The 16,072-nt window shown below is 38.0% G+C and overlaps 1 protein-coding gene across 2 annotated transcripts; it reads right to left on the minus strand.

Annotated features, from left to right (window-relative positions):
* Nucleotides 1–838: 838 nt before the first annotated feature.
* Nucleotides 839–13,467, minus strand: LOC143451960 (ATP-citrate synthase-like). Of its 2 annotated transcripts, XM_076952747.1 has the most exons (26): nucleotides 13,215–13,467; nucleotides 12,687–12,872; nucleotides 10,714–10,827; nucleotides 10,422–10,498; nucleotides 10,212–10,291; nucleotides 9,982–10,034; nucleotides 9,560–9,756; nucleotides 8,554–8,752; nucleotides 8,172–8,289; nucleotides 7,902–8,059; nucleotides 7,666–7,680; nucleotides 7,097–7,226; nucleotides 6,675–6,792; nucleotides 6,396–6,592; nucleotides 6,014–6,090; nucleotides 4,811–5,007; nucleotides 4,483–4,564; nucleotides 4,332–4,413; nucleotides 4,009–4,165; nucleotides 3,666–3,759; nucleotides 3,168–3,322; nucleotides 3,008–3,081; nucleotides 2,644–2,720; nucleotides 2,432–2,575; nucleotides 1,821–1,934; nucleotides 839–1,750 (listed from the first exon to the last, which is right to left on the minus strand). In XM_076952747.1, exons 1-26 carry the CDS (start codon nucleotides 13,371–13,373, stop codon nucleotides 1,496–1,498), a joined length of 3,309 nt encoding a protein of 1,102 aa, XP_076808862.1. In that variant the 5' UTR covers nucleotides 13,374–13,467; the 3' UTR covers nucleotides 839–1,495. The 2 variants fall into 2 exon arrangements, with proteins under 2 accessions (XP_076808862.1, XP_076808864.1); XM_076952749.1 differs by lacking the exon at nucleotides 7,666–7,680.
* Between the last annotated feature and the right edge of the window lie 2,605 nt (nucleotides 13,468–16,072).

Genomic DNA, 16,072 nt, shown 5'->3' on the forward strand with positions numbered 1-16,072 from the left:
TATCAAGTTGGCCTCATTCCAAAACGAGGCACAATTAGATAGTGATACATTATAGTTTAGCTGCATAGCGTGATACTCGGCCGCTAATATATTTTTTATTTTACACCAGTAAATATTACACTGTGCGAAGTGTTGGCTGGTTGTTTGGCAATCTTCTCAACAGCCTAATGCTATTAGCTCTATGAAGCTGAATATAGTAGCTATAGTGTAGTACGTTGTTAATTATTTATTACAATACTAGCAATATTCAGTTCATTAAACCTTAATTCCTGTTTCGCTCTGTGTAAAGTGATTGAGATTATGCGATTCTTTACCCATTAAAAAGGTCAATAAGAAAGCCCAGGTTTTTGGCCGCTACTGATAGAACGCTGATAAAAATATAGAGTATAAGCTATTAAGTGGATTTTTCAACGCAATTTTTCGAAGAAGGTATTAAAGTAGGCATGTTTAGCAATCCGACCACCACTTTCGGCAACAAAGATATTCTACATTATTCATCATCATGTCTTTTGACAGGTGGCATCCATCCGCCCCACAATGTCAAACTAAGGAAGACTGTAATTTAATCTAAACTAGAAAGATGCAATTTTTATCAACACAAACGTCGGACAAAAGTGTTCGCTAAACACTTGGGGTACTCCAAACCCAAACACTTTGAGAATATCGGCACTAGCCTTAATATTCCTCTGTAGCTGAATATGTACGGCCAGTATGGGTCGTCACGTGATCAAAATCTGGACCCAGCCCTGAACAATAGTTGTCAGTTTGTCAATTGTCACGTCATCATTGCCTGACAAGTAGTTGACCTAAAGTTATGACCGGGCAAAGTGCAAGTAAATTCCGTTCTATATATATCTATTTTATCGATATTGCATAACAAATAATCATACAGACTGTGTTGAAACATCAATCATACATCGATATCAACCTTATTACAAACGACTGGCCGGTGTATTGGAAACTTGGCATAATGTAGGAAACGCTCTGTCTTGAACCGACTACAAATTGTTTAAATAAAAACAGTAGAACTTGGTACAAAAATGATCTATGAAGACTTTGGGCTAAGTTAAATCTACGACGAATTTCTCGAATTTAACAATGGCGCAACGTCACAATAATGACATAAAGAAAAATATGACGTGAGAATCACCAGCAAAACACATGAAATACTGTACAGGAGTGAATTGTCGTATAAATTATTGTGATATACTGCAGTACACAGCGTCACAGTGGGATATAAGATACTTCCATAAAATCTTTGTTGATAGGTTCTCTTGGTTAATATGAATAATGACACTACAGTTACTACTGCACCTACGATTTCGTACCAGGGTTTCACTAAAAAGACACGCAGGAAAAAGGTAATTGTGACGACAAAATGGAATTAAACAAACTTACAACAATAAATTAGAAACATTTCAACATACTCGACTGTGCCGCCAAACAAGTGCAAAATTACGACGTCACACAATCCGGGCTTGTGACGTCATAACGTTCACGACGAGTAGGTCTCGGGGAGGACGTAGCTGATGTCGTCCCACGGGTGGCGGTAGAGACCCTGCTTGAGACGGCGTTGATCGAGATAGTGGCCGATGAACCCCATCGACCTCCCGAGGACGAAGATCCCGTTCAGCGCGCCGATCTGGACGTACTCCTGCGCCTCCTCCTCCGTGAAGCATCCGCACTGCCGGAGCAAATCCACAAACGTGACTCCGATGAACCCATCCACGTTCAGTATCAAGTTCGGTTTCTGCATTTTACAAAATCGTTACGTCACGCAAACATTCACTTTTATTATGGTGACGTCATAATGAAATCACCTTTGCCGTTGTTATCTTCTCGACTTCGAGCGCGTAATCCAAGAGCGGAGTCCTCGGGAAGTTTGATTTGACGAATTCTTTCAAGATGACGACGCGTTGGTCAGGATTGTTGATCTGGCGCAAATATAAGCAGTGTGGTCATTACAGCATGTGGTGGTGATGACAGTGCTTTATACCGCCGCATGTGGTGGTGATGACAGTGGTATATACCGCCGCATGTGGTGATGATGACAGTGCTATATACCGCCGCATGTGGTGGTGATGACAGTGCTATATACCGCCGCATGTGGTGAATCGAGCCAACCTGGGTCATATTTTCTGATGTTGTATCAGTATATCAGCAGTGTTGTAATGACTCAGTCACTGACTCGAGTCACATTTCCTCATGACTTGAGTCAGAGCCCAAAATGACTCGAGTAACATTTTGAAGGTCGTGACGGCAAACTACGGAGTTTTAAACAACTCTAGTATATGTCAGCATTTCGTAGCACTTGTGGTTTTTAAAAACCTTTTACAGTAAATACAGATAACAAATGTTTTCACTGATAACAAAAAATTCTACCACGATAACAATACATCCTATTATGACGTCAAAAAAACAGACGACATACAGACTTGACCCGATGGCCTATCCCCATAATCAAGGTGTGCTTTCTGCGCAAATCATTCACAAATTCCATGGGAAGCATCCCCTTGTCGTAGGCCTCGCTAAACTGCTGCGCGGCGCCATCTAGTGCCCCTCCAAACCTGTCACCCTGCGCACAAGTTTGTTAGTTATATAATGTCGACTAATTTAATGTGTTATGAGGATGATGCTACTTGCAATGGTTAGGAGGCCCGATGTTAAACATGATATTAGGTCCTTTCCTGCCCTTGCGCATACTATAGTGTTGTGGGCGCCTGAAATTTAAAATAAGACATTAAAGCTTTAGTAGAAGTCGCACAACTGTGTCAATAATGCAAATGCTTGACTTTTAGTCTCATATCATAAATCGCAATAATCAAAAATAATACAACAAGGTAGGAAAGATTTTGTAAAAGTTGTTTGAAGCATTTACAGCTCGCATATAAACTGACTATATGACTCATATATATAATATGACTAGACTTCACTCCAGGTGGCGCTTTGGAGTGAAAATAGTCAGGTCGGAGGTCATGAATGATAAAGACAAGAAATAGAGAATTACCAGACACAGCGGGTCCGTGGTCAGCGGTTATCATCAGACAATGCTCAAAGAACTTGCAAGCATACGGAGGCAACCTACAACCACACGACTTGTTGAACAGAGAGCAAAAGATGACGAGAAAATACCTGATCAAAGTTGCCATCGACATCACATATCTTACCTCTTCTGGAACCAGAGGAGTCCGAGAACGCCTCCGATACCGAGATCCTCCTTGAAGACCTGAGATATCGGCATCCCTGCATAGAGGAGTTCCTGTCCCCTCTCGTCCGAGATGCTGGACATGAAGGAAGCAGGTTTTCGGATCAATCCCAACTCCTATAACGGAAGCAAAGATTCTACCAGCACTTACACAGGAATTTATTGGTGATTATTTGCTATTTGTAAACTTTAACGCAGCGGCTTCCAACCCTGTCCTACTTGTTGACCCGAGCTGTAATAATGACTTTCTCACGAACCCCAACTTCAAAATTGTTACTATATATATATAGGATGTTTATGAGAAGCTATATTTCCGTGAAAAACCAGGCGTCAAAGGGCCTCAGGTTGAAAAACACTGGTCCAATGCTATTTACATATTATCTGACTTTACGTTGTGTAAATGACTTATGTCTTAATAAAAATATCAACCATTGCAGAGTAGCTTTATGACATCACAAACCCGAGCCCACGAATAATCCATAGGTACAGTTGGTGGGGGAACTTCCTCACGTTCAATGACCACCCCTTGTTCAACCAAGTCCTTGTAGACGTCACTGCATAAACAATGTGATGTCACAACACTGGTAATATACTTAATGTGTCTAGATGTGAGTTGTATTGAAATAGATTGAAACTCAAACTACACACAACATTCAAATAAAATAACAAACAAAACTTAAGTAAGAAACATTTTAGCCCTGTACCCCATTAAAAGGGCCAAAGATCCTTCACAACCAAGAAATGAAAAATACAAAGATAAAAACGCACTTCAGCTTACAACAACATAGGCTGCCACCACTCACCTTATCTGGCTGTTCAGCTCGTCGAAGCTACGAGGAACGTGAGCGCCAGCCAGCATGAGAGCTTTGTTCTTCGCTACAGCGGTCTCACTTGCCTGGTTTGCACAAGCCCCCGCGTGGCCGAACTGCACTTCGGAATCAAACATGGTAGCGCATGTACCTACCACAGGATTATAATATTTTTATGTTCTTTGAAGGAAATAATTTGTAACAATCAATGCGAAATTGATGTAATCCAAGTACATTAACTCAGCCGGCACAGCAGCAGTGTTCAGCTTGTTGGTATCAGGACATTTTTAGCAAACGCAATCGTACCAATCACTCACCAATGCACCAAGCTATCACCGGTTTCGATATTTTCCCCGATTTTATCGCGTCACAGATGTCATATTCCTCTGTGCCGCCAACCTAACCAAACATCGACATCATATATCTCCCTGGCTACACCGATATTATTATGATATCACTATCACTGACCTCCCCGAGGACAACTAACATTTTGACGTCATCGTTGCTCTCGTAACGCATCAGATGGTCCATGAATGTACTGCCCGGGTACCTGTAGACAATATCGGTGTGAGAAACGTCAATCAACTTTTAATAAAACATCATTTTTGCCGCATTTATATGAAATAAAAAGATCAGAAATTTGCCAACAATTTTTCAGAATTACCAAAAACACTTCACAAAAATGTGTGAAAAAAAACATAAAAACCATACGAAGACACTGAAAGATGCATTCACGGGGCATTTTAACAAACCACCGAGTTTTGTGATAAAATTTCAAAATCAAACGGCCACTGACCTGTCACCCCCAATAGCAACCCCCTCACACACGCCGTTGGTCGTCCTCGATATGATGTTGTTCAGCTCGTTGGACATCCCACCAGAGCGGGACACGTACGCCACGCTTCCCGGGCGATACAGCTTGGAGGAGAGGATGTTGTCCATCATTCCTCCCGTGTTGCCGATCTTGAAGCATCCCGGCTTTATCCCACCCACCTGGAAGACGTGGATCATTAGGAAGATCATATTAGACCACAATAAGATCATATTAGACCACAATAAGATCATATTAGACCACAATAAGATCATATATAGACCACAATAAGATCATATTAGACCACAATAATATTAGATCACGTTCTCCTAATAAGGCAACATGTACATCATGTTACTGTACGATTGTTTAACAAGATTTTATCAATTCAAAGGTTTTATGTAAAATGTAAATGCACTTGTAGTTTTTGTTGACGTGACATGGTCATGCGACAATTCTACCCATTATTCTTAGAATTGTCACGATACTGGATTACAAATCCGTGGAAGTGAATCAGAATACACATTACACGATATGTTAATTAATTATTAACACATAACACAAATCCACGAATAGTTTTTATTGACTGAATTACGTCATACAAGCAAAGAGGTGGTGCCCTAGAAATGACTTTGACCTTAAACAAGGACGATTATTTCTTAAAAAGGTTATTTTACAAGATAGTTGAAGTACAAGATACCGGAAATATTGAATAAACTGTTAGAACCAAAATGTTTAGAAGTGCTTGGCTCATAAATTTAACAAATCCATACATGCCATAAAGTTTCATAAGGAATATATGAAAGATAACTTAAGGAATATATGAAAGATAACATAAGGAATATATGAAAGATAACTTAAGGAATATATGAAAGATAACATAAGGAATATATGAAAGATAACATAAGGAATATATGAAAGATAACATAAGGAATATATGAAAGATAACATAAGGAATATATGAAAGATAACATAAGGAATATATGAAAGATAACATAAGGAATATGCGAAATATAACATAAGGAATATATGAAAGATAAAATAAGGAATATATGAAAGATAACATAAGGAATATGCGAAATATAACATAAGGAATATATGAAAGATAAAATAAGGAATATATGAAAGATAACAAACCAAAACTGAGTAAGATTAAAGCAACAATCATTTGATTCAATGAAAACTCACAGTGGCAGGACCAATGATTGAAACGTTCCGTTCCTTCGCTAGTTTATTCAACTTCTGAGTGGTGGCCTCGGGAATACCTTATATGGAAATAAATATGATTGTACGCTGATAATATGTGACGATATGATATGGTTTCGATAACATGATTGAAATATGGAATACTTTATATAATAATAAACACCATTGTGATGTAACCAGCCATTACTTGAATGACCACTCAAAAATTAATTAATTTCACAAGTAAAATCTTAATGGGAGGTAAATGAGATTGTGAGAGTTTGGAAGGAGACGAAACTCATCCTTGCCATTCTTGCAACGACAGTGATGATTTTCCTGGTCACACATGTAATTGCCTCGCTAAATTGAAGAAGCCACTACCTACCTTCTGCGATTATCGCGATCGTCCTGATCTGTTTGTACTCGAGCGCGTGGATGGTGCTTTCTTCGGCCGACCTCAGTGAAGCGAAACTGATGAGGACGTCCGCATCCTCGTGTTTCGACATCGCGTCTTTCATGTCCTTATACACTGGGATGAAGATCTCCTTCTGACCCCAGTAGAACTTCTGCTTGTGGTCACCTCTGCGACGTCACGATGATGTCATTAATGGCCAGAACCAGTGACATCATAGACATGTTATGAAGATTTAAGTTATTGGCTCACGTGAAGGGGTAAACCATCGCGGCAGCCGACGGTTTCTTTCTTGAACAAACGAAGTCAAAGTCCAACATCCCCTGCACGGCTCTCGATTGTAGACCCCAAATTATTGCTCGGGTCTTGTCTGAAAAACATAGAAATATTATATACTTTGACGTTCTATGCTGCTTAAAGGAACAATAACCTACTGCTCAAAGCAAGTTTGAGCAAGTTTAAACAGGTTGGGCTTTGACCACCACTAGAAATTTTGAGAGACCACAATTATGCTTTCTGCTGTTGTTGCAGAAGTAGAAAGTTTGAGGAATTTAGAAAACCATTTCAAACTTTCAAATTAGCAGAATTAAAAACGATTCTTTAAAAAAATCAAACTTAACACCCCTGGTGCTGTGTTGCCGAAATAAGTGATAAATATTTAAAACAATGCACACTTGTGAACATCGGTTTATCGGCCGTCTCCACCACCGCCTTTTTGAGAGCGTTGCCATTGGGGGAATCACCACTTGCTCGACCAGGCCTTTCTGCAAATGAACTCGTACGAGAAGTGGACGGGGTGCCGCTCTGTAAAAATTTCAGTCTGTTCAAGTTTAAATGAACATGAGAGCAAGAATGTACTCGGATGAAAAAGAATAAAAATTAAAAATCGAATTAAAGAAAATCAGCAAAGTTCACGAATCAAGCAAAACATTTATTTTATTTTCAGAAATATATATTTTGCCCTTTAAGGCATCATCAGTTTCTAATTCAAACAGAACCTAGTTCAAATTAAACGTCTTTAATTGACAGCACAGATTAGCAGGTATTAATCAAAAAAATTGACGTGAAACAACTGAAAACAAATCACATTCAAACAAGAATGGCATAAGTTGTGTAAAGACTTATCATTTGCATCAGGCCAGGAGTGTTTTTGTTGCAAAACAGAAATCATAAAATATGGGTTTACGAAAAATCAGGTGATGAATTAATTATTATGTCACTGGTGTCACTCAAATAAAACTACCTGTGATGACGATTCCTGTAAAAGAATTAATATTTAACATTTGTGCTCCAACAACTGAGCTTTATGAGCAAACAATCCATGATATTTGACTTAAAGTAAAGTTGTGTAAGAAATTTACATTAAATATCATCAGTCTTCAGTTAATAAATAACTAAGACAAAGACAGCAAATAACTTCACAGCAAAATTCTTAATGAAATTTAACTTCACTTCACTTCATGTGTCAGGCGCACTTACTGTCTGGCTAGAACTTGCACCAAGCAGGAAGTTGGCTGTGTGACCGGGGTCATTCGGGGGCGTCTCCGGGACTGGGGTTTTCCCCAATGCCATACCCACGATTGCTGTCATGTGGGTTTCTGTTCCAAACACATGCATGGGTACACCGAGACTTTGTCCTGCAAAATTGAAAGAATTTAATCGAATGAGGAAAATATAGCCCGCTTTTCGGGTCAAGTTACCCAACCACAGGACGGGAAGGGGAACAGAAACCCACTTCAACACACTCACCCACTTCCCGCATCACCCGTAACCCTTCTTGGTAGTTGGGGCCTCCCCTTCGAACAAAAATGGAAACCTTGCTCTCCTTCAACTGAGTCTGGAAGAGTTTTAGTGCTCGTACTATTCCCTGCAGCGAACATGAAATATAACAACATAAACATCAAATAAACAGAGCCACAATGGTCTGTAAATGTAGTGGTGTAAGGTTTTCAATTATTTTGTGTTTAATCAAAACCTTAATGCTCCGAGTGTCTAACTGTATGAGGTATGCCGGAATAATGCCTGATACACATCACTTGGATGAATTTTTTCTTCGCTAGCAATGAACTAAGTCATGCAAAAGCACATTAAAGACATATAAAATACAAAATCCCGTGTGACATCACAATACCTTAAAAGTTGAGGCGACATTGGTGAAATTAGCGATTCCTCCACCGATGATGAGCACCTTCCCGTCGTCCCGCTTCCCTCGTGTCATCAGGGAGAGAATGGTTCGGGCGTAATCGAACGTCTGCTGCTCACTCGGTGCCCCACTGTACTCACCATAGTTTGCAAGCTCATTGGCGCCACCTAGGTCGCACACCGTGTCACTGGAATGACGAGAAGTCACTTTTTAGAAATTGCAGCAAAACCTTTTTTATATTTCACTTCCAATTTTACAGATATTAAAGGATATAATGTGTATGTACAAATATAATGTCACTCAAAATTTAATAACGTTATTTACTCAACTACACGGCCATATGTTAGCACAGGTCTAGGTTTTGGTCAAATTGTTTGAAGATGATATTGCAGCATCACTGTTGTTTGTCAGCATAAATATCGCAAAACATACATGCTACGTTCTCGACAGTAGTCACTAGAATATTTGAATACTTGTCTATTCGAATGAGCAATGGTTTTGCAATAGCAATATAGTAAAAAAAAACGATTATTACATCACAATGCAAACATTGTTTTGTGCTATTTTTTCAGAAAACAGAAAACAGCAACTTGGGCCAAGATCTGAGCAAACATTACAACTGCGTGAATGGAGACAGACTGAAATGCTGGCCTAGTCAGCAATGTTGTGTGTTCAAAAAATACACAGAGAAGTAGGTTACGGTATAACGTAATCTGTGCCAAGCGTTCTAATCAGCACTTGTTATTAGGTATATATACATAAGTATTTTCAAACACTATGTAAGTGTTACATATGCAAATAGCTGATTGCAACAATAATAGAAATCTGATACATTAGAAAAAAGATACTGACAACGACAACCTCAGATAGGAATTCTGACCCTAACACTGAGTGCTATGTTGTTGGTTACATGCTCGCTATATACTTGTATGTTTGGCGAAGAAATTCCAAGCATGCAACCCAAAAACCTTGAATAAATCCAACGTCAACCCACCTGTAAATAACTGAGGCCCCACCTCCTGCTACCATTGTCCATATACGGCCGTGCGGGTTCAATATCGTCAGTTTAAGCGAAGCCCCACTTTTCGAGTCAAGGTCAGCTATGTATGCTTCCTCTGGGTAAGCCTCTCGTCCAAATGGTGGCGGGAATTTCACGTCACCCCATTCTCTAGCGCAGACAAATTCAGCACACTAGGGGGCGATAAAAATAATAAATATTCACAAAAACCGATTGTAGAACAATTGTACAAAACAAGTGGAGCTTTGTATGAACACAAATAGGAAATAGAGGGAGGTGCATTTAATTAACAACCAAGACATCGCTTTCTGCTTCATTACAAATCATGACAGACACTGGTGTCCAGTGTAATCATTGTAACGAGTGGATGAATTATGTTGAACAACAATGCAACCGACCTGATCAAGCTTGGCGGCCAGATCCAACACGAAGATTTGACCTTTGCAGACAACTAGAAACAGCTCATTTTCATTTGTTTTCAACGCGGCAAGTATTCAAATTAATTAAAAATGGTATAAATTTTAAATTATTATTTAATTCAAGTTATAAGCAAGAAAACATACTGGGTCACCAGTCAAGCACATAGCTATGTAAGATACGAGGTGACATCCACTTTCATGATGCTTACCTAAAGGATTTATCTCCAGGTAGGTAAAGTGAAGTTTTGTATAAATTTTGTACAAAGCAATTATGAATGGCTCCAGCAAGCTGCAAAATGTTAAGTTTAATTTGTTTGCATTACAACCTTATACTTTAGAAATTGCCACCGGTACAACAGTGTCTACTGTACATGGTGAGAACCGTCTCTGTGTGGAAGTTTATTGTCAAGAAAAGTTACCTTTGGTTTTCCTTGGAGAGTTTGTTCAATAATTTGCCTATAACCTCATCTTTGGAAATGACATCACCAGTTGCAATCTATGAAAACATAAACATGTTTGTGATGTCACAATAATAAAACAACTTTAGCAGGGTGAAGGTGAATATAAAACTGTAGCAATTGATCACACTTGAACATGGCTTGAAAGGCTATCAATGACATTAATTATTAACTTTGGATGAAACAAAAATAAAAGCCAAGCAAAGCGATGACATCATGATCACGTGCACATCATGTTCATGAGACAACTCACGTCAATTTTATTTGCTTTTTCCTCCACATTCCCAATATCGACTCCTCCCTCGTGGTGGAAGAGGATCGTGTTGCATCCGCGTGTCGAGTGGATGCATATGTAAAATTCCTCCTCCTTCACATGAACACACATGAAAATAAAAAACACTTTCGGAACAAACATGTCGTTAGTTAACACTATCATAGAAAACCATTGATTGCCATTAGCAGGTTTGCTGAACCAGACAAGAAACCTGAGTTAAGCCTTCTTGGTCATTTGTACGTGGAACGATGCAACTTACGAGTTATAAGCTGTCAGCTTAATAAAGTGCTCACTTATATGTGATGTCATAGTACAGAAACTAAATTAATTACAGGACTCCCTGAAGACAGTGGATCAATACCAATTAAAGGGAGTTTGCTAAATAGATTGCTACTCAACTTCAAGCCAAGCACAAAGACATTCTTAGGAAAATCTTTTAATTCTAGTGTTTAACAAAGTTTACATTCTGGAGGTAAACTCCAATCCCACAAAGTACACATATGATATAACAAATGTGTGATCATAAGTTTTTTTTTTGACTGAAGATATGAATTCACCGGGAAATTAAAATATTACATAGTCAATCGTTCTAATGACCATAGCACTTAACAAACCTTGCTCTATCCCCCTTTATATAGTAGAAATGTCAGCTTTTACATGAAAACTAGCATGATGGCACATGTGTTAAGAAAGCATGTTCATAATTTCTGCAATGACCAAGGTAGCATGTCCCAGAAAAGGTTGATGTGTGTGTCTGCATTTGCAAAAGTGTCTGAATGTTTTTAAATGACATGTGTTTCCCGAGAATTATCATTCTAGGTCAATTGGTACCACACTTTCCTTCAAAATCGTTTTAGTTAAATGCAGCTCACTAGCCAACATTTGGCAGTTTATTTAACCTAGTAGCATATGTTGCTTTTAATTATGTGGGTCACGCTTTGTTGGCAGATGGCCTCTACGCCATGAACAGGAAATTTGACACCAACATAATTGTCAGCAAGCGGTTGAAACAGGAAACTTTTGCAACTGTCTTAGCTATTTTAACTTCCTTTAATTGCGTTCTGACTTTGCATTTCTTAAGGAAAAAAGTATCGTTAACTCCGGTATAATTTCTAAACACAAGTTTGATGTAAATACATTGCCCGTCAGTCTCTGAAATTGGTGGGAAGTGGATACTTGTGCCTTGTGAATCTTCATGCCTGCCTTCAGCATTGGAAGGTATCACAAACATTTACAGGGTCAAAACAACATCTGCGTAAGAAAAACTGCAACTAAATTCATTTGGAGCTCCAAACGTGTTTTATTTGTATGTGGACAAAGGGCGGGAAGCCAATCTTCATGCGCACTGCCTAATGTTGGATAGACAGGCAGCATGACCAACTAGAAATCACTGCTAATGATTTTGGAGTAACATGCACATGTCTGGCAGACTCATTGATTGCAAAGTGCCGTTATGCTTGACTAACCACAAACAATAGAGGTCAACATGGACATGCACTATATAATATACAAATGATGGGCATGCACTGTAATTTTACATTTTTTGTCTTCATTAAAAAAAATTATTCCATGCCAAGAGTGGTCTCAAATGGTAAGTCTCTTCATCTTTAAAAAGTACCTGCCTTTTACTTTCTTGGGAAACAAAAAAGTTTCCAACACAAAATGAAAAATTTTTCTACATCCAAAAACAGCAAAAATGCTAGACATTGCAAACATCTTGTTGAAAGTTGGCAGATGATCAATTGAGGTTTGCATGGGAGGTTTCACTTTGAATTTTAGGCAAATATGTGGGCCAAGATGTCTTAGCACAATGTCTACATTATCAGAATATTGAACAAAGTACGCATTGAACCCATGGTCTATATTTGTCAAAAAAATTCCCGGTAAGAATTTATGAAATCTGCAGCCAGAAAACTTGCTTTGACAACATTACCAATAAAACCAATGATTACCTGTGCATGTGGCACAAACGGTTCGACGACGAAATTCTTCAAAAGTCCTTTTGTCTTCCCAATGTTTATCTCTTTCAGCATCCTGTCATCAACCCACTTCTTCACTCCAGCCAAGTCCGTATTAATTTTTATCAAACCAAGCTTGCCACGGCGTTTGATTAGCTGGTCAGGCTTTACGATTAGTTTCTGAAAGAAAAAATGTTAAACAACTTATTAACACATCATGAGATTTTACAGTTGTTAAATGAAAAAGATAACTTGCCAAAACAACATAGATTATCGCCATGTATATGTGCAATATAATGTATTAAGCCCTTAAAAAATCGTTACCATAGACTCGTATTACAATACATATTACATTACACGCATAATAAAATTACAATCTACAGGCGATACATACATGAAATTTCAGAAGCTGTGATTAGGCAAATATCATGTACACATACATAAATCTTGTATAAGCCATACTTAGCAATGCAATAAATTGAGCTGGGTAATAACATTTTTAAAATTAATTTTTCAACCTACCTCAGTTAAAAGCCATGAATGGTGATTGATTTCTTCGGGCCAATTAGTGGTCAAAGAGACCGAAACAAATCGAAACTTGTTGCTGAGGTGAACATCCTCACTTAAATTGCTGCAGAGAATTCGCTTGGCCGTGACCTCATCTATTGCTTTAGCTGACATGACAACACGTTGGTTTTAACACTAAGTCAGGGCAAAATAAGAGAAATCCTGAAATTTTCACGTCTGTCGACTGTTTACAAGGAACACTGGATAAAGAAAATCTTGCCTATGAAAAAATAGACATCAGCAATTCAATTTAACATTCAAATTACTCTATTCAGAATAATAAAGTAGAAAGATTTAAAGCAATAGCAATGGCTATATAGTGAAATAGTGAATGTATGGTAAAAATGTGGCAGATGCACAAACCAAAAAAGTTTGTCGCAATACTTTCATACACAGTCACCCATACTGCAAAGTATGGCAGATTCATGAACATGCATGCTGAAACTATTTATCGTCAGGCCGATTTACAATAATTAAGGGAAAATGCTTGTTTGAACGCAAATTTTTAATAAATAAACAGAGAATTGAGGCTTTTGTGTACAACAGCACGCCAAAATTACGGCCTTCGCACTCATGATTATTATTGAATTAAAATCAATAAATAAAAAAATTAGCTGTAGAGAATATTACCATCAGGACATAGATATCTTGTATATCACAATGATAGATTATAAATCACATCTCGACAAGGTCCCGAGCCAGACTATATGGCAAGAGACTACACCCAAGATTTTTTTCTAAAATGGCATTGCACACCAGGGCAAACCAATGTCTAAAAAAAAGGAGGCACTAACTTATGCTCCAATTTTTATACGCTTAAAAATTACTGTTTAAAACCAGTTGATATCTCAAAACAAAAGCAAACGGGAAACACTGATTTTTTTCCAAATTTTTATTGTTAGGGCCGCACCTTCCGTACACAAACGCCGGGCAGCCTTGAGCCACGAGTCGCACTGCACACCATGATTTTGTTCTAACACCTGAGATCTCGGCGAAAACTACCATACTCTGTAATCAGAGTCTCGAGCTTGAATAAAATGCTTCTAACGCTATTTAGTTCCCATTGTACCCTACCAAGTGCAATTGTGGAATCAGTTAACTTTGTCCGTTAAAGGTTTATGCCAGCTGCTAAAAAACTGTATTTTTGTGCCAACACAACACTAACATTACATGAAAATATTTCAATTTAAAAACGTACCGACTGACCAACTTAAAACTAGGTAGCCTACATATGCATGCCTAAGTCAAAAATTGACATGAACCAAAATCCGCCGGAGAAAAAACTGCGTTTAATTTGCAGCGTGGATATTGCTTGAAAAGGGCCTAGGCTAGATTCTAGATAGCCTGGTGGCAAAACAACAAGTATAGGCATATCCGCACATTTCATTTTCGCTTTTAACTACTTTAAAGTGTAAGCAGAACAGAGCTGCGACCATCATAGCACTCACTGGCTCTGTCGTTCTATAAAACAACAATCAATTGCAGGCTTTAAAGGTCTGCGTTCCTGCCAATGTTGTTTATTTTTTTCAACCTCGAAGCAATTCAACCAGATCGCGCTTTTAAATCAATCCGCTACGTGGGCAAGAAGACGTGCTATTTATTTACTTATTTGTTGTTTCTAAGATGTCGATGAAGCAAAACTACAATAGTTGTTTTCAACATTAGTTTTTCATTTCTTAAATAAAACTCGTTTGCTTATTTTTCGCCATTGATTTTGGGAAACAAAACGAATGGTATTAGACAAAATGCACACACGTTATTTGCCCTCGGGACATTGCTTCAGCTCTCTCGTTCATTGATTTTTATATAGTGTCAAACTTTTTATTTTTGATGATTTACTGTGCAGTAACCCGTATGTAGTAGCCTACTGGTAAACAAACTAAAAAAAGCCCAAAGGCTTAAAAGGTGTAACATGAAAGGCCTTGAAACGTACGTGGTGCTATCAAGTTGATAGCTTAGCACGATCCATCAAACCTTGACCATTATTCTGCTTCATTGCACTGATAAAAGGTTAGCACCATGCAGATAGCAAGTAATCAACCGAACCAAAGTTAGTAAATATAAAGTAAAGCTACATTATTTTTAAGGTTGTCTAATAGAGGTAGTTATAAAGAGCGTAGTTTTTTATTGTATGTCGTTTGTTAGTGATCGCCGACAGATTTGTAGTAGTTAGACCGCTTAACTCAAAATGAAGTGGCTTGGTTTGAGAAATATAAAGTAACCAAAGTCTCGTAAAAAAGTCACACCACGTTTAGATCTACCCATGAACATTCTGATGTTTCGAACCCTTTAGTTTTTTATATTAACCTCTCTACGTTATTTCAACTTATCTGAAGTTGATATTGTAATAGCGTTTACTGAAAAGTCGTAAAAGCCAATTTTAACTAGTTGAGTGCAAACAATTCTTGAATTTTTTGCTCTAAAATACTATCTGTATTTCATAAATCGACAAGACTCATTGAATTACCCAATTAAAAACAAAACGACAGTTATGACAAACATGACTCTAAAAACTCGATAAATATTCCTTGTTATTACCGAATTTTTAATACATGGATTATTTGTTAAAACTTGTTGCTTTTTTGATCACAAAATCAGAAATTGTTAAATTTCACCCTCCCTTTACCAAAATTGGTAATTGAAAAAATGTTTTCACACGTGACAAAACAACAAATTTCCGACTTTTTTATTACGTCACGCCCATATTCACTCTTACTAACGATGTATTTTTGTTTTGAATATAAAAAACTGACAAATTTTAACTGACGTTTTTATGAATCGTTGTGAAATAGTAAGACTTGCTTCTGATCGGG

Source organism: Clavelina lepadiformis, chromosome 4 (genome assembly GCF_947623445.1).
Source record: "Clavelina lepadiformis chromosome 4, kaClaLepa1.1, whole genome shotgun sequence".
Classification (NCBI taxonomy): domain Eukaryota; kingdom Metazoa; phylum Chordata; class Ascidiacea; order Aplousobranchia; family Clavelinidae; genus Clavelina; species Clavelina lepadiformis.